This window comes from Callithrix jacchus, chromosome 2 (assembly GCF_049354715.1).
Source record: "Callithrix jacchus isolate 240 chromosome 2, calJac240_pri, whole genome shotgun sequence".
NCBI classification, from domain to species: domain Eukaryota; kingdom Metazoa; phylum Chordata; class Mammalia; order Primates; family Cebidae; genus Callithrix; species Callithrix jacchus.
In genome coordinates, this window is record NC_133503.1 from 20,209,172 (window position 1) to 20,227,911 (window position 18,740).

At 48.6% G+C, this 18,740-nt stretch overlaps 1 protein-coding gene across 1 annotated transcript; it reads left to right on the forward strand.

Moving 5' to 3' along the window:
• Nucleotides 1-1,181: 1,181 nt before the first annotated feature.
• Nucleotides 1,182-16,740, forward strand: NIPAL4 (NIPA like domain containing 4). The gene is made up of 6 exons (XM_035283395.3): nt 1,182-1,326; nt 4,977-5,216; nt 9,217-9,273; nt 10,510-10,600; nt 13,706-13,866; nt 14,341-16,740. The coding sequence occupies exons 1-6, from the start codon at nt 1,290-1,292 to the stop codon at nt 14,967-14,969; spliced, it is 1,215 nt and encodes a 404-aa protein (XP_035139286.3). The 5' UTR covers nt 1,182-1,289; the 3' UTR covers nt 14,970-16,740.
• The last annotated feature ends 2,000 nt before the right edge of the window (nt 16,741-18,740 follow it).

The window sequence follows — 18,740 nt, forward strand, 5'->3', positions numbered from 1 at the left end:
TCACTGCTTTCTTAGTAGCGTCACACCCCTCACTGCCCAGGAGCAGTTTATTTCAGTCTAAAATGCCAGGCAGATTAACGTGGCCACTACTGCACAAGGTTGATGCTGGCTCTTCCACTTCCCAGCTGAGTCCCCAGCAAGTTACTTCAGTACGTTGTGCCTCAGTTTCCTTTCTGTAAATAATAAAAATCTGTACATTAAAGGCAGTCATGAAGATGAAATGAACTGGAATTTTTCAGCACTTAGAATTCTGCCTGGCCTACAGCAAACTCTACGCAAGGGTTTTTATGGTCCAGGTCAGTGTTTTTCTAACTTGTTTTTTACTGTTACCCATAGAAACAAATATGTTACTGTGTGTGTGTGTGTGTGTAAATAATTCTAAAGTAGTAATTTCAAAAACATTGGTCTCTAAGAGTTGATCACATTTTGTTTCTCCCCATTAAAATATAAGGTACTTGGGGGACAGGAAATGGTCTGACTCATTTTGGACTCCAATCACTGCATTTCCTTCTCTCACTTAATTTACCAAACTCCTATTCATTACACATAAATATATATTGAGCACTAGGCACTCATTAGGTACCTGTTACCTACTAGTGCCCAGCACAGATCAGACCTAGGTTGAATCAATGAATGGGTAAGGCAAGGCAAGAGGTCAGAGGGCAGAAGGAAGAGAGGGTAGGAGGGTGGAATGGGAGGAAGGGAGGAAAGGTGAAGGAGAGGAGGGAGAGGGGGAGGAGGGAGGGGAGACGGTGGGAGAAGGAACGGTAGGAGGGCTAGAAGGATGAAAAAGAAGGAACCCAGGTTCCCAACTGGCAGCAGTACCCCCTTCCGCCCCCACGTTACCACGTCCACCTCAGCAGGAAAATTGCCCCTTCTCCAGCCATCCAGGGCCTCAGTATTCTTTCACTGGGGATGGAGCTGGGTGCCGATTCGGGCATCGGAGGGGCGGTGCCGGGGAACCCGCCCCCTCGCCTCTGGCCCCTGGCACGGGGCGGTGACTCCAGGGCTGGGAGCCCGGCAGCGTCCTCACCCCGGAAAGGCATGCGCCCCTCTGCGGGCGGCCCGAGAGCGGGGACCCCTCCCCCCCGGAGTTGCCCAAGACACTGGGTGACTCCTCCCCGGGGACCCTCCCCCTCTGGGACGCGTCACTCTCCCCACTCCTGGGTCCGGACCCCGGCGGCTTCTCGCGCGCGAGCCACGCGGGAGACAAGTCGCGGCCACCTGCTACGGAGCCGGAGAGTCCGGGCGCAGTCCGCCCGCGCGTCGGGCCGTGTGCCCGGAGCCCCATGGAGCTGCGGGTCAGCAACGCCAGCTGCGAGAACGGTGCGTGCGGCAGGGCTGGGAACCAGGCGGGCTCCGTGCTTCGCGCCCTCCCTTCCTTGCCACCCCTCTCCCTCGCATCCTCCCAGGGGGCCCAAGGCGGGGGAGGGACAGGGCCAGCACGAGGTGGCTCCCCACCGCAGCTTTGAAGATCAGGGTTCTGGCTGAGACTTCACCATCTTTGCATCTTCTCTGACAGGAGTCAGGGAAGGAAAGGATGTCCCCTGGGTTGAGATGGGGGTTTGGGGTGGGGGGCGGGCATTTGGACGAAAGCACACACTCTGAGAGGTGGGGGTTGGGTTGGGGGATTCTGTGTTTTTAATGTATAGTTGCTTCAGGTTTTAGTACCTGCGCAGTTTGGGCTTTCTCCCTGGGTCAATGCGAGGACCACCAAAGGGAAAGAACTGCAGGAAGGGGGAAAGGAAGACCCTTGGCTTCCTACTGCATTCTGACCATAAAGCAGGTAGTGGACTAGGCCCTTTAACCTGCATTATCTCACCGAATCCTTAAAACAACCCTAGAAAGAAATACTAATAAGTATTATTACTTTACTATCTTGTTATCCCCATTCTAAAGATACAGAAACTGGTGCTCTGAATGGCTAATAATTTGCTCCAGGTAAGACAGGAGGAAATGGACCACAGATCCAGGGCTGGTGGATACTGAACCCTCAACTCCTTCCTTGGTGTGACTCCACTTTCTTACCTTGTCTTGGAATTGCAGGCTGTGGGACGTCCCTGTTTCTCTAACTTCTTCCCTTCTGCAGTGAAGCTTTCAAAACCAGCCTGTTGGGGGTCTGACTTTGGTTTCCTCAACAAGGCAGGCCATTTTCAGGCTCACCTTTTCTCTTAGGGCAGAATGTGGTTCCCCGGTCCTAGCATACTCTGGAAGAGATGACAGGGATCATCTGGCCCATGCTCAGAACTGGGTTTACTTTGGCCATCAGCCCTCTCTCTTTTTTGCTTTTCACTGCAGTGGGAGAACTTGACTCAGTGGAGGGTGCTGAGCCCTTGGGTGCTGCAGGCTTTACTGTGACAGCCAAGTCCATCCACAGAGGGTTCTTTGGCTCCACCTGCTCCAGGTGCACCTTCAGGGATCAGGGGAAGGGCATGGGGATGAGATTGGTCTTCCTCTCAGGAGTCACCTCCCTTAGCCCATGTCCTCCCAGGCTCTGGCTCATTTCCTGGGCTCAGGGAACTCCCCAGATTCAGCTCTTGGGCAAGGAAGCCTGAGCTGGAGAAACAGGAATGAGCAGTGCAGAACAAGTCTGATTAGGGACTGAAATGCCTCCTGTCTCATCTTCCCTTGATTGTGACATGGGTTTTGGAAAGAGATATCTCACACTGCAAAAGACACAGGGATGTGCCCTAGTGGGCTCTGGGTCCAGATCTTCCACCAGATGTTGGTGTGACTTAAGCAAGCCCTTCCGCTTCTCAGGGCCTCAGTATCCCCATTCTAAAACAAGAATTTAGACTGCTTTCTAAGGGCTCTTCAAACTCTGTTATTCATGGGTCTGTCTCATGGAAGAAAGGTCAACATTGCCCTTCGTCTGTTCCACCAAGTTGCCACTCTGCTCTGCAGATATTCCAGAGCCAGAGCTGCTTGACCGTGGACTTTGGGGCCTTTCCAGGCACTGGCTGGGAGTTCTAGCTTGGTGGGAGAAATACTTGGTTGAGGCTTACATCCTTGGCATAGGGGCCTTGGTGACACACGGCTTGAAAAAGGCCTTCTACCTCCAGAGGTTACAAACTCAGATACCTACGAAGGCCAAGCACATACCAGAAATGACTGAAAGGAGCCAGACGAGAATCTTGGGGAACTGTAGAGAGTATGTCCTGTTTTAGGAGGCAACACTGCCCAGCTGCAGCCAGCTGTTCCCTTAAAAGAGGGCCCAATATGGTAAGCAGATCTGATTTTTCAGTGTAGCCTCGCATCTGAATTTTCATGGAAAATCTCCCAATTTTTATTTCTATTTTAAAATACCTCTTAGGGCCAGGCACGGTGGCTCACACCTGTAATCCCAGTGATTTGGGAGGCTGAGGCAGGAGGATAGCTTGAGGCTAGGAGTCCGAGACTACCCCGGGCAACTTAGCAAGACCCCCATCTCTACCCAAAAAACAAAAACAAACCAACAAAAAACCTCTTAGGAGGCCAGACGCTACCTGCTTTATTGAGGTGTGTGTGGTGGTTAAGAGCACAGGCTTTGGTATCAGATAAGCTTAGAATCTAACACTGGCTTCGCCGCTTGGTACCGTGTCGTGGCTTTGGACAGGCTACTGAACTTACCAGGGCCTCAATTTCTTCAACTAAAAGCCTAGAAACGATTGTTGTGCCTGTTTCCAAGTGGTCACTAGAAACCCTCCTGGAAAACCCCAGCGCAGGGGACCGTGTGAGTAGCAGCACTGGGGAATTATCGGCTATTCTTTGCAGTTTCCTTGAACTTGTGTGCTTCTTCTGGCTGAGGGTCTGCCTTTGTGCCCAGATTTGTTCTTGCTGTCCTTGGTGTTTGTCCCCACAGGGCATGCAAGGGTGGGATGGCTCCGAGGCCTGAGGGCTGATTCAGATTCTGGAGGACTTTAGGAGTTCAATAGCAAACCAAAGACAGAGTCTGTTTGGGGTGGCAGGGATGTTGATCTCTTCCTAACCTAAAGGAGACCCCAGCCACTGACCACAGCACCAGAGGTCTAAGAAGCAAGGCCTGAGAATGGTCAGTTTCAGCTAGCAGGAGGCCCACCACTTAGTCATCTTGAGGCCTGGAAGAGACTTGTGGACTCTCGAGCCTCACTCCTTCGTGTATCTGATCAGCAGCCTCCCATTGCAGCTGGAGCTTAGGGAGACAAGTGAAGATGTCTCTGGGAGGGAGAGATTCCCTGGGAGGGATCATGAGCTACTGGAAGCCCACATGCCCAGAGGCTGGGCAGGGATTCCTGAGGAGGGCCCAAGACTGGACTCAATGACTCCTGAGAGCTTGGGGGACCCTGCCTAGGTGTGAGCCATCAGCATAGATTAGAGGTTGCACAGTGGGGTTCTGGAGTCAGTCTGTGTATCCTTTCTTTTTTTTTTTTTTTTTGAGATACAGTCTCATTCTGTTGCCAGGCTGGAGTACAGTGGTGCAATTTCAGCTCACTGCAACTTCTGTCTCCTGGGTTTAAGCGATTCTCCTGACTTAGCCTCCTGAGTAGCTGGTACTACAGGTGTGCACCACCACGTGCAGCTAATTTTTGTACTTTTAGTAGAGACAGGGTTTCACCATGTTGGCCGGGCTGGTCTTGATCTCCTGACCTCGTGATCCGCCTGCCTTGGCCTCTCAAAGTGCTGAGATTACAGATGTGAGCCATCATGCCCGGACAGTCTGTGTAACCTTAAGCAAGGAACCTGACCTCTCATTACCTCCACATCGACATCTGTGAAATGGGGATTAAAGACATCATTCACCTGACACGTGCTTGCAAAAATGTGTTGTGGCCATGCAAAGGAAGTCTCTAGCTAGAGTAACACTCACTGAACATTATTATTTTTAGGTGGAGGCACAGTATACGGGCAGAGCCCTGCAGTAGTGGAAGTACAAGGTCTGAAACAGTGGCCAATTCCAATATTTTTAAAATGTGCAAATGTCCCCAGTGTGACTCTCTCACCGTGGTCTTCTCATCCAGGTTCCCTGCTCCACCTCTACTGCTCCTCCCAAGAAATCTGGTGCCAGATTGTCGGTGACCTCAGCCCTGAGGTGCCCAGTAATGCCACCTTTCATAGCTGGCAGGAGAGGATCAGGCAGAACTATGGCTTCTACATCGGCCTGGGCCTGGCCTTCCTGTCCAGCTTCCTCATCGGCAGCAGTGTCATCCTCAAGAAGAAAGGCCTCCTACGACTCGTGGCCACTGGAGCCACTCGAGCTGGTAGGTTCGTGGGGCAGGAGAGGATGGGGTGCAGGGCAGCTGAGCCCTCCCAGGGACCAGGGCTGCAATCTAAGAGGACGGCCTCCGTGAGGCACAAAAGGCTCATTGTCAATGCTGTTGGGAATCCCACCTGCCAACGGGGTTAGGGTTCGGGTTATAAAGGAAGACTTCCAACAGGAGGTTTCAGTGTAGAGAGCCAACAGGAGGCCTTCCTTTAGAATCCAGCTTTCCTGAGAACTTCATGATGTGTTTATTAGAGGAGGGATGCAGCAAGTCTCAAGACCAAGAATAAGATACTGCAGATCTGGTCTTGGTCCTACTTCCTACCAATGCCAACATAGGCAAGTCGCACCTTCTCTGCAAAATTGGAATAGATAGCTCTGCTCAGAACAATGTCAGATGCTCGTGTGCGCTCACTTACCGTCCAACTGAGCTCCCTTCTGGGCTGCCAAAAAATGGTTAGGTTTCTGCTGACAAGGTATTTGCTTGTTTGGAAAATAAGATGTGTATCTGTGAAACAATACTTGAGAAAAGGAGTCCTGGCCGGGCGCGGTGGCTCAAGCCTGTAATCCTAGCACTTTGGGAGGCCGAGGCAGGTGGATCATGAGGTCAAGAGATCGAGATCATCCTGGTCAACATGGTGAAACCCCGTCTCTACTACAAATACAAAAAATTAGCTGGGCACGGTGGTGCGTGCCTGTAATCCCAGCTACTCGGGAGGCTGACGCAGGAGAATTACCTGAACCCAGGAGGCAGAGGTTGCGGTGAGCCGAGATCGCGCCATTGCACTCCAGCCTGGGTAACGAGAGTGATACTCCGTCTCAAAAAAAAAAGGAGTCCTGTGCAAAAGGACTCACTCATTTAATCACCATTTATCGCCTGCCTGCTGTGTGCGAGGGCAATGCTAGACATGGGGATGTATGGGGATGGTTCACTTGAGTGGAACTGTCAGTCAAATGGAAGAGACAGAGGAGTCAGCAGGCAGTTGTTTTATCATGGGGAAAATACAGCCTGCTACGGGGGAGTATTTTGGAGGGGTGCAAAAGCCCGGACTCAGGGGATTAGGGGAGGTTTTCTAGAAGAGATGATCTCTAAACTGAGACCGAGATGATGAGGAGACAGCAAGGTAAAAGGGGAAAGGGGGAGACAGTGTTCCAGGCAGAAAAACAGCATGTGCAAAGGCTCAGACGTAAGAGAGAACTTGTGATATTAGAAATTGAAAGTCATTCAGGGTGGCAGGAGCAGGAGGGGTGCACGGCGAGCGAAGGGCCAGCTCATGAAGGGTCTTGTAAACTGAAGCACAGAGCTTGAGTGCAATTTTTAAGTGACTGAATGGTTTTAAGCAGGGGAGTAACACAGTCTAATCTGCAATTTGAAAAAAATCCTTGGTTGCTGGGTGAAGATCGGATTAGGGGACAAGCCTGGAGCCTGGGAGGCCACAAAGGGAGCACAAGGACAGAACCTGGGCCTGGAAGATGGAAACAGGAATGGAGACAAGTGGTGGATTCCAGAGCTAGCTTTTGAAGGTAGAAGTTACCAGCTTTGATACAGACTGGCTTCAAGCAAGGGGTTAAAAAAACAAAACAAAAAAACTCAAGGATGACTCAGGCTCTTTACTTGAGCAACTGGGGAGATGAAGGTGCTATGTGTTGAGATGAAGAGCATAGAAGGAGGAACAGGTTTATGGGAAGATGGTGCATTCAAGTTTGGACATGTTCAGTTTAATGTTTCTGTGGGATGTTGCACTTTGGAAGCAGACTACAGGGGTTCCAATTCTGGCTCCTCAATTCCTGGTTATGCAATTCTGGGCAAGAAAAGTATCCTTTTTTATGCCTCAGTTTCCTCATCTATAACATGGAGATAAGAATCATACCAGCCTGAAGGGTTATGAGAAGATATAACATAGTTAGAATTATACCTAGCACAGAGAACACTAGTGTTGGTGTTACTGTTATGTAAGTGGGAGGTTCCCACAGTTAGAGGTACAGGTCTAGAGCCCATGTGTTCTGCACATGAATAGCTGTGAGGTTCAGGGATGAGGCGGGAACAATGGGCCCGCCGTTCCACCCTTCACTTCCGGACAAGTATTCGAAAGGCCAGAGACCTCCCAGAGTGCCAGGGAAATTTCTGCTTGTGCTCAGAGAAGGTATCATTGGCCATTCAGAAAGCCAATTTCCCTGGAATCAGTTTTTTTCCTCCAATAGGTTATTTCAGTATCTCCCGTGATTTCAACCCTTAGAGTAAAATGCTCTCCGAGTTCTTAATATTTACAGGAAATTCTGATGTTTTTAGGAACCCAATGAAAACATGAGAACTTCTTAGAAAAGTGGGCATTTCCAAAAGGCAACATGAGATTTTTGGATTTCTACAAAACTGTCTCAAACCCATCTACCCTCATCCATCACTATCATCTTTGCTGCTAATGTTATTATTAACTACTTGCCAGATCCTGAACAAATCAGACATAATTCCTGGCTTTGTGAGCTTCTTTCTACTGGGGGAAATGCCAGAAAATAAGCAGATCAACTAAAATTATAAACAATAATGCCATGAAAGAGAATAGCTGGGTGTTAGGGAAGAGAACCCCAGCTGGGTGCACTCGTGCCTGTAATCCCAGCACTTTGGGAGACTGAGGTGTCAGGATCACTTGAGTCTAGCAGCTAAGACCAGCCTGGGCAACATAGTGAGACCCCATTTGTTCAGAAATATTTTAAAATTAGCCAGGCATGGTGGCATATGACTGTAGTCCCAGCTACTCAGGTGGCTGAGGTGGGAGGATCCCTTGAGCCCAGGAGTTTGAGGCTTCATTGAGCTCTGATAATGCCACTGCACACTCTGGCCTGGGTGACCTAGTGAGACCCTGTACTGGGGGAGGGAGGGAAGGAAAAATGTAAGGAAGAAAGGAGAAGGAAGGGAGGAAGGAAGGAGAGAGTGAGGGAGAGAAGGAAAGGGAAGGGAAGGGAAGGGGAAGGGGAAGAAGAAGGGGAAGGGGAAGGGAGGGAGGAAGGAAGGAAGGAGTGGGGAGGGAGGGAGGGAGGGAGAGAGAGAGGGAACTCCAATAGGAAATAATAGATATCAGGGAGTCAGGAATGGCATCATAGGGGAAGCAACATTCACACAGCAACCTGTAGGGTGAGTATAAGTTTAGGCAAATATTAGTAGGAAGAGTGTTCTGGACACAGGGAAAGCATGTGCAAAGGCCTTGAGGCAGAAAAGAGCTCATCGTTTTTGGAGAGCTAAGAGAGGAGAAGAGTGGCAGGAGATGCGCTTGGATGGGTGAGCAGGGCCAACACTATGCATGGTCTTGCTAAGGATTCTGGTCTTTACGCTAAGAGCAATCAGGAGCCATTGGCCAGCCAGAAGTTGAGGAGGGACATAATCTGATTTGCGTTCTTAAAGGACCACTGGCTGCCATGAAAAAAAAAAAAAAGGTTATTAAAGGGCCAAGAATGGAACCAGAGTAACTATGAAGGAGGCTATTGCCTCCATCTCAAGCAGGGATGACGGTGCCTTGGTGTAGCAGGTGGCAGTGGAGTGGACACACGTGAGATGCTTTTTGGAGACAGTTACCAGGATGGACAGGATGCAGGGGAGAGAGAGACGAGTCAAAGGGCAATTCCCTGGCTTCTGGCTGAAGCAACTGGATACATGAGAATGTCATTTACTATGTTTCATTTGGCAGGTGGGTGGGGAACATTTAAAACCAAGAGCTCCATTTAGGGCAGAGATTGAGATGCCCGTGAGAAATCCAAGAGGAGATGTGAAGTAGGCAGTTGGATATACACCTGGACTCAGGAGAAAGGACCAGACTAGAGATACAGAGGCACCAGATGTAGATGGTATTTAAAACTTTAGAAACAAATGAACCCACCCAGGAGAAGGCCAAGAACCAAGCCTCTAGGAGCAGCTCTTAGAGGCCGGGGAGTGAGCAGAGGTTAGGAGAGGTGCCTCAAAAGTGTGTCCAAGTTCCAACCCAGTTCTGTGTCCATTCCTTCTACAGTGGATGGAGGCTTCGGCTACCTGAAGGATGCAATGTGGTGGGCCGGATTCCTCACCAGTAAGTGAGTTGTTTGCTACTAATAACAGAGGCTGGAGACAAAGGGAGGGGTGGGCAGGGCGTTTTTGTCTCTAGTATGGCAAGTGTGAATCTGAGGTCCAGATTCCCAGGGAAAAACCTTGAATACCTTTGCAGGGAGAACAGCTTATCATCAAAGCCAGTCTTCATCCACAAAGTGGCTACCCCCAGAGAGGTTTGCACAGAGCTGGCAACAATGAAGGTGTATTTTCTCAACTTCCCTTTAAACACAGGTTGATAATATCACTGCCTCTTGGCAGTGGACTCTTGACTTCCACATGGTAGAAGCTGGGACTCCTAGGCCAATTTCTCGCAGTTCACAGGCAATTAATGTGTTGGCCCCATTAGAACATAGCTGGTCTGTCACTTACAGTTTGCCCAAATTTGCATACTCACTCATTTCCCCCACTTTCCACCCACCCTCTCCTGCTATCAAACCCTGACTCTTTAAGGTGGAAAATTAACCAGGTTTCTATGTATAATTCCTCTATGTCAAGTTTTGGTCCCCATCTCAGTCAGAGCTATCCCACTGACCCTCTGCTTTTAAAGGGGAGATCCAGGTTGTTCTCTATCAGCAGAGAAATGGAAAAGACTTTTCTGATAACCACGGCTGTCACATATTGAGGGCTTACTGTATGCTACACTTTTTAAGTGTTATCCTGTGTATTAACTCAGGAATTTACAAACTGGAAACTTGGATGGAGAGAAAGAACTTAAGCCCATTGGGAATGCCAGATTTTTCTAACCACCTGCCTGTCAGTCCAGACTGGTCACAATTCCACTGGAAAAGAAGGGACCATGGACCAGTTGGTACCTGGAGAATCAATAACTGTTACTATTTCTTCCTTTGATAATGAACACTTCCTAGAATTTAAATTAATGATCTAGCCCAAAATACTGACAGTCCCTGAGACAAATTTAACTGTGCCTGGATTAGAAGCCAAGAGGCCTAAAGAGCAAGAGGGCTTCTACCCCATAAGCATGTCATGTGACCTGGGGCTCTGGGCCTTAGCTTCACCACCTTTAAAATGGAAGGATCTCATCCAGATAGGCTGGGACTGACCTTCCATCAGACTCTCTAGGGAGAGAGCGCATGGATCAGGATTTTCAGGAATGCTGGTCTAGGATTCTCCAGATGGTTGCATACGGAATGATTGGTCTGGAACGGAGATGGTGCTTCTGCACCGTGCTAGCCTCTTTTCTCGCTTCATTTCCCAGTGGCTGCTGGAGAAGTTGCCAACTTTGGAGCCTACGCATTTGCACCCGCAACAGTCATCACGCCTCTGGGAGCACTGAGTGTCCTCATAAGGTTATTGTCCCCTCTCCAGCCCTCTCTTATTCTGTTCCATTTTCAGTTTGTTGAGGCCTGGAAATGCCAAGTGGGGTCAGCTGCCACTTGGCAATCAGGGACCTACCTGGGTTGGTCTCAGCCTCCAGAAAGAGGTAGTGTGCTGTTCAGAGCTATGGACCCTGGGAATGTTTGCTGCCTCTTGCCCCAGCATCCCCTTGACTAACTGGGTAATAGGCAGGCCAAGCCCAAACCAGTTGGAAGGTCTTCCACCATCACCACGCCGAATGGCACATGTCAGTATTTTGGTGCCGCGATAGATGTAGCATACAAGTTAAGAGCATGTGCCCTGGATTAACCCTGCCTGAGTTCTAATCCTTGCTCTACCACTTAGTAGTTGTGTTGCCATGGGCAAGTCATTTAAGCCGCTTAGTTAGTCACTGTAAGCCTCATTTTTCCCATCTGCAAAATGGGGATGCCAGTAATACCCACTGGAGTCATTGTTCTGAGGACTGACCGAGATAATGCACAGAAAATGCAGTACGGAGCTGATACCAAATAACTACCATGTCTAACACATAGTGAGGGCTTAGTGCGGGCTGAACCCTCTGAATCTACCCCACATATTAACTCATTTAATCCTCACAGCTTCCCTAGCTGAGGCAACAGAGGTGAAGCAACTTGCCAAAGTCACCAGGTTCTAAGAGGCCAGGCCGGAATTCTAACCCAGACAGTCTAATTCCAGAGTCAGGGGGCTTACCTGCTGTGCCACGTTGCCTCTAAAGTAAACACTCAACAAATGACTGAGAGTTTGAAAAGTAATTGATACGAAATCCCTGTGCTTCCCCCTGCCCGTAGTCCTCCTGAGCTACAAACAGAGCTGGTTCCTCTGTGGGGGTCCTGGAGCCCCATTTGAAGGAGACTCTGATTGTTGGCCTCACCTTGGAATGCTGGTAAATGGCAGCAGACCACACCCAGTCCCCATCATTTGTTTTACCATCTTGATAAAAATTTTGCAACATTTACACACTCAAACAGAACCATGACTCATGCTGTACATCTGGCCTATCACAGCTGATGTAGCTGTGATACCATAATTGCATATCTGATGAGTTTGCAAATTCCTACCGGAAGTTGCAAGAGACATGAAATCCTCCAGTGTGTGGCCCCTGCCTGCATGAATAATCTCTCAAATGGAACATCGTGGCCAAAACGTTTATGGTGGTTTCAGAGGAAACAAGACGGACAAGAGAGCTTAGGTATCAATCGCCTCTCCCCTGACAACTTGAACCAGGACTTTTGAGGCTAATTAGGCCCTGAGACAGCCAATAGGTTTTGTTTTGTTTTTGTTTTTGAGACAAGAGTTTTGCTCATCGCCCAGGCTAGAGTGTAATGCTGCGATCTCAGCTTATGGCAACCTCCCCCTCCCCGGTTCAAGGGATTCTCCTGCCTCAGCCTCCTGAGTAGCTGGGATTACAGGTGCCCACCACCGTGCCCAGCTGATTTTTTGGTATTTTTTAGTAGAGGCAGAGTTTCACCATGTTGGTCAGGCTGGTCTTGAACTCCTGACCTCAGGTGATCCACCCACCTTGGCCTCTCAAAGTGCTGGGATTACAGGCGTGAGCCACTGTGCCTGGCCAATAGGTTTTTACCCTAAACTAATGCCGCCTTCGTGAAGAGACAGAAGCATGCCCCAGTGATCCTATGTGGCTTGCTTGTAACTTTTTTCCCTTCCTCTCTTGCCTCTGCTGGCTTGGGTAGAGGATGTGAGGGGAATGGATATCCTATCACCATCGTGCAGTAAGGAACTAGAGATAATTTGCCCAGAAACTGAAGACTCAGGGAAGTCACAAGGATCTTCTTCAATGAGGCATAGAAGAAAACCCATTGACAATTAGAAAGAACTGGAGCTCAACTCCTGGTTCCACTGCTTGCTAGTCATTTGACCTTGCCAAATCATTTTTTCTATGAGATTCAGTCTTCTCATCTATCAGCTGGAGATAGTATACTTCACTTTGCAAAGAGTTTTGAGATGCTAGTGAGATAAATGGGAAGTTTCTAGCACCACACATAGTAGGTAATAAATGCCTAAGACGTGGTACCTGTGATTGGCACTGAAGTTGTTTATATTGGCTTATACAAACGAAAGAAATAGGAGAGTTGTTGTGGATGACCCGAGGAGCAGAGATGGGGCAAAAACCAAAAATTACCAGGAGGCATATTTTTGGTGATAGATTAGAGCAAACCTACAACGTGCTCATTTGGCTTGTGAAGGGGTGGGGTCCCTGCCACCAGAGGTATATATAAGCCAAAGCTGAGAGCCATCTGTTGGCAGTGCTAAGAGAGGCTGTGTCCGTTGGGTAGGCAGTTAGACAAGAGCATTCTGAAGTGCTCTTCCAACTCTTCTGTTTGGGAATACTTTCAGTCTCTAAAATAGAAGAAATTCACCTGCATTTCTATTCCTCCAGCAAATATTATAACAATATTTGAAATGAGTTTCTATATGAAACATTTTTTGACCCCAGCTCAGGAGGACTGGGGGCAGTGAGACGCACAAATATTTCGTATCAACTATTTTTAAAACTATCAGACATTTTTTGAGTGTGTTTACTTGAGAGGCAACATGGCGTATCAATTAAGCACCCTGACTCTGGAATTAGACTGCCTGGGTTAAAATTCCAGCCTGGCCTCCTAAAACCCGCTGGCCTTGGCCAAGTAGCTTCACCTCTGTTGGCCTCAGCTAGGGAAGTCGTGAGGATTAAATGAGTTAATATATGGGGTAGATTCAGAATGTTCAGCACATACTAAGCCCTCCATATGTGATAGCTGTGGTTATTATTTGGTATCAGCTCTGCACTGTGCATTAGCTCATTTAGTTCCTGAGAACAATGCCTCCCGTGGATATTATTAGCATCCCCATTTTACAGACGGGGACAATGAGGCTTAGAATGGTTCCATGACTTGCCCATGGTAACCTCAGTTTTTTTGGAAGAAAAACTTCCACGTGAGAGAGTAGTGAGGTCTGATCTGTTGTTCTCTGTGAGTGTTTGCTCAGACCCCATTTTTCTTTGGGACTCTGGGACAGGCACGGCTGCTCTAATCTCCTTCTCCCATTTCCACGTGCAGTGCCATCCTCTCCTCATATTTCCTGGGAGAGAGTCTGAACCTGCTGGGAAAGCTGGGCTGCGTGATCTGTGTGGCCGGCAGCACGGTGATGGTGATACACGCCCCTGAGGAAGAGAAGGTCACCACCATCATGGAGATGGCTTCCAAGATGAAAGACACAGGTAGACTCCAAGCCCCTGAAGAGCAGGAAAATACTGGAGGTTGAATGTCCCCCACTGCCCCCCCCATAAAAGGTCAGATCGGGTTCTGACCATCTCAGGTGCTGCCGCCTAGAGGATAAGGCAAGCTAAAGAAGAAACACAGATGGGCTGGTAATTGTTAGTGAGGCTAGTTTGAAGGCTTCCAAAATGTATAGATACCAATACTGTTCTGAGTGCTTTAAATACATTATCTCATTGAATCCCACAAAACAGCCTTATGATTGTTGGTCCTCTTTTACAAATGGGGAAACAATTCTCGGGGGTTTAACAACTTAACCAAATTATTAGAAAGTCATGAAGCTGGGACTGGAACCCGTGTTTGTATGACTCTAGAGCCCATCATCTTAAGGCTACCTCCCACTGCCATAAGTCTGGGCCCTAGACACTGGCTGCACCCTCCACAGCCCAGTGCTTCTTCTCCTTCTCCTCCCAAAGGGTTCATCGTGTTTGCTGTCCTTCTGCTGGTGTCATGCCTCATCCTCATCTTTGTCATCGCCCCACGCTACGGGCAAAGGAATATCCTCATCTACATCATCATCTGCTCTGTGATCGGGGCCTTCTCCGTGGCTGCTGTCAAGGGGCTGGGCATCACCATCAAGAACTTCTTCCAGGGGCTGCCAGTTGTACGGCACCCGCTCCCCTACATCCTGTCCCTCATCCTGGCACTGTCTCTCAGTACTCAGGTCAACTTCCTCAACAGGGCCCTGGATATTTTCAACACCTCCCTGGTGTTCCCCATCTACTACGTGTTCTTCACCACGGTGGTCGTTACCTCATCCATCATCCTCTTCAAGGAGTGGTACAGCATGTCTGCCGTGGACATTGCGGGCACCCTCTCGGGCTTTGTCACCATCATCCTGGGCGTGTTCCTGCTGCATGCTTTCAAAGACCTGGACATCAGCTGTGCCAGCTTACCCCACATGCACAAAAACCCACCTCCTTCTCCCGCCCCGGAGCCCACTGTCATTAGACTGGAAGACAAGAATGTCCTTGTGGATAATATAGAACTCGCCAGCACCCCATCACCAGAAGAGAAACCCAGAGTATTTACAATCCATTCTTGAAGCTTGGAATACGTGAGAGGATGAGCTTTAATGGTACAGCCTGACCTCCGAATTTCAAAACCACCTGGTTACTTTCAGTGTCGCTGTTACCAGTGGGCTCTCTTTTCTTGAGACGTTCATTTATACCTCATCACTGTTTCCAGGAGAAAAATCTCTACCCAAATAGCGGTGGTGGCAGAACTTCCTGGAAACAGACTCAGTGACTAAATACCCAAGTTTACATCAGCGCCTGCAGGTCCCCTGGACCTCCCTTCTCATTCATTCTTTTGGTGCCATCTCTGTTGTTGGGAAGAAGATGGAATCCGACCCACTGAATGTAGCGCAGTCCGAGGACTTCACCGAAATATTTATTGGTCATTAGGAGTTCCTTCACACAAAGTCTCCTCCTGAGATGGAATCTCCATTGTTTTTTTTCTTTTTTTCCAGCTCTAGAATGAAATAGAGCTGGTTCCCAGAGACCCAGAGAGCATTTGGCCATACCTCCCTATCCAGAGCTGACAGGGACACAACCAGTGTTAAATATCCTGTTGATCTTGCCACTTCCTTTTTGGAAACAGAAGCAAGACCTCAGCTGACCTTCTTACTGTGAACGCCACTTGAAGTCTCAGGGAAAATTTTCAAGCAGCTCATTCCCCGAGCACTCCAGCCTGGCGGTCAGCACCTTGGTATCCACCTAGTCCATCCCACCATCACCCCTTCCCTCTCTACTTACATCCTAAGGAGTCAGTCACTGAGACATAAAGGTAGTAGTCACAGGACGGGAAACAACACAACAGGAATAGAGCCACAGCCAAACTCTGGTGGCCAAACCCAGTGTTTCATTTTGTCTTACTCAAAAAAAAAAAAAACAAAAAAAAACAGCAGACTCACTGCTTCACAGTGGCCTGGCTGCCAAGCTAGAATTTCGCAGAATGCACTTTCCTTTTCCTTAAGGCGTCAACCAACCTGTGATCTGGGGAGGTGGGGAGAGGATGAGGAGCGAAGACGGGATTTGGCAGAAGGCAGTCCTGGGCTTTCTGGATACTAGGGGCTAACTTTTGTGTTGACTCTGGCTCTTATCCAGGAACTTAGGAGAAAAGGGCTCAGGGGTAATTTCTGGGCTGCAGCTTTAAAGGCTTGGATAGTGGGATCAGCTCCAAATCTCAGTGGCCAAGTGGAGACGCAGACTTGGCATGGGGTGCATTCTAGCTGTTGACCAGATTGCCACCTAGTCCCCAGCTCCACTGATGAGCTGTCCACACCGGGAGGCAGTATGCCCTGACTTTTCCAACACCACCTGCTACGGGGAGTACCTTTGGTCCCTTCACATGTGGCCAGAGGCGTACCCAAAACCAGAGCAGCTGGAGGAGAATTACTATTCCTTCCCTTCCCATCTCCCTTCTAGCCGCAGGACTGTGGGGGCTGGAGAAGGACATTAGAAAGGGAAGTTAGTGTGGGCTGGTATATCTGGAAAGAGGGAAGACTTGATTCTCAGCCCCTAAGTTGGTGCAGGGCCTCCCCTGGGTGACTCTACCTGCACTCTGTGTTTGTATCCTTTGTCCTAAACGTGCCAAGCTCAGATAAATTCCGGCTGGCCTTGGAGCTCCAAGGTTTGGCTGACCAGCAGACTGCCTCCCTGCCCCTTCAGCCTCAAATCCCCAGTTTTTCATGAATGTGGATTTCTGTCTGTAATGAAAAGCAATGCAACAAGTTGGATCTTGAGAATGGCAGTAAACTGAGGGCCCTGAGAGTGTGGTCTGCAGGGTCAAGAATAAAGACTTCAGATTATATTTACTCGATACGTGTGTCTTGACCTTCCTTGAGCATGGAGTGATGAAACTGGTTTTTCTAGTGCTGGAGGGACAGTCTCCAATCTCTGAATGAATGTGGCTGCCAATACAGCCCCTACCGTGTCCTTGATAATTAACACCCTTGGTAGAGTGGGAAAGATAGTTTTTGAAATAGAATCAGTTGAAGACAACTCTTCCCTGGTTAACACCTGAGCCCTTACCAGGCACCAGGCACAGTAGGTGCTTCCTGTGAATTCTCTCTTTAACTCCTCATAAATCCACAAGTTGGATATGTTTTTATTCCCATTTATAGATGAGGAAAGGAACTCAAAGAGGTCAAATAATTGCCCAAGGTCACACAGCCAAGAAGAGCAAAGCAAATACCTGGTTTAACCAGCAGGCATAGTGTGTCTCTCCAAGACTAACCTTGCCCCCAGTTGCATAATCTGTTTTTTGTGTGTGTGTTTTGAGACAGGGTCTGGTCCTGTCACCTATGCTGGAGTGCCGTGGTGTGATCCTAGCTCACTGCAGCTTCAAACTCCCAGGCTCAGGTTTGGTAAAGAAGAGGCCTTGCTGTGTTGCCCAGGCTGGTCTCAAACTCCTGTCCTAAAGTGATCTTCCCACCTTGGCCCCCCAAAATGCTGGGATTTTAGGCCTGAGCCGCTGTGCCTGGGGCATAATCTGATACTACTTTATTCACTTATTTTCTTGTGATCTGTGCTCTCTCCTCATCTGGATATAAGCTTCATGAGAGTTGGCTCTGATTTACTGCTTATCCTCAGTACCTAGCACATCGTAGGCACTAAAAAATATACGTATTGAATGAAGGAACAACATCACAGTCCTTCTTGCCCAAACTCTCCTGGAGACCAGCACTCAGTGCAAGGCAGATCCTAACAGAACCCTGCATGTCAAGCAAAGCAACTGTAAACTGATGTCAGCAGTTTCTGAGCACATAGCCTGTGACAGGCGCTGTTGGGTGTTTTCACATAGAGAACATCATTGATGATCACGACACTTTTGGGGTAGATATACTATTCCCATTTGAATAGTGAAAAGAGACTCAGAAATCTGGAACTTATCCAGGCCCACCTGTCTACTCAGTAGCAAGCGGAGTCAGGACTTCACCCGGGTCTGTCCAACCACACTTTCTCCATTATGCTAGGGACCAACACACAAGCAACAGCCCAGAGAATGGCCGAAAGCAGGGAAAGAATGGTCTCTTGAGCAGGCAGGGATGTGTGAGTGGGAAGCAACTTCATAAGCGGGCATGCTAGTAGTGAAAGCATTTGTGTTTAGATGTCTTTAGGGTCCATAGGCAACCTCGTGACCATGAAAGATTAGAAACGTATAATCAGGCTGAGCACAGTGGCTCATGCCTGTAATCCCAGCACTTTGGGAGGCCAAGGTGGATGGATCACTTGAGGTCAGGAGTTCAAGACCAGCTTGGCCAACATGGCAAAATCCCTTCTCTACTAAAAACATAAAAATTAGACAGGCATGGTGGAGGGCACCTATAATCGCAGCTGCTTAGGAGGCTGAGGCTTGAGAATTGCTTGAGCCCAGGAGGTGGAAGTTGCAGTGAGCCCAGATTGCCCCACTGTACCCCAGCCTGGGTGACAGAGAGAGAGACTCCTTTTTTTTTTTAAAGTATAATCAGAGAGCAAGAAGCCCCCTCAGGATTTTTGTGAAAATTAAATGAGATAATCCTTATTCGTAAATAGCATGCAGTGACTCACATACGTTAAATACAGTTGTTCATGGCTTCTGCAGGGGATTGATTCCAGGACCCCCATGAGGTCCAACATCCAAGGATGGCCAAGTCCCTTATATAAAATGGTATGGTATTTACATATCACCTACGTACGTCCTCCCATATATTCTAAATCATATCGGATGATCTCTGTAATACCTAATACAATGTAAATGCTGTGTAAATCATTGTTATACTATATTTTAAAATTGTATTACTTCTTATAGTTGTACTTTTCCCCCCAAATAT

Excerpts from the sequence above, each read along its gene's own strand:
- NIPAL4 (XM_035283395.3), top strand. The coding sequence starts at position 1,290 with ATGGAGCTGCGGGTCAGCAACGCCAGCTGCGAGAACG. Across the intron at positions 5,217-9,216 it reads CACTGGAGCCACTCGAGCTG|TGGATGGAGGCTTCGGCTAC; the intron begins GTAGGTTCGTGG and ends TTCCTTCTACAG. Across the intron at positions 9,274-10,509 it reads GTGGGCCGGATTCCTCACCA|TGGCTGCTGGAGAAGTTGCC; the intron begins GTAAGTGAGTTG and ends TTCATTTCCCAG.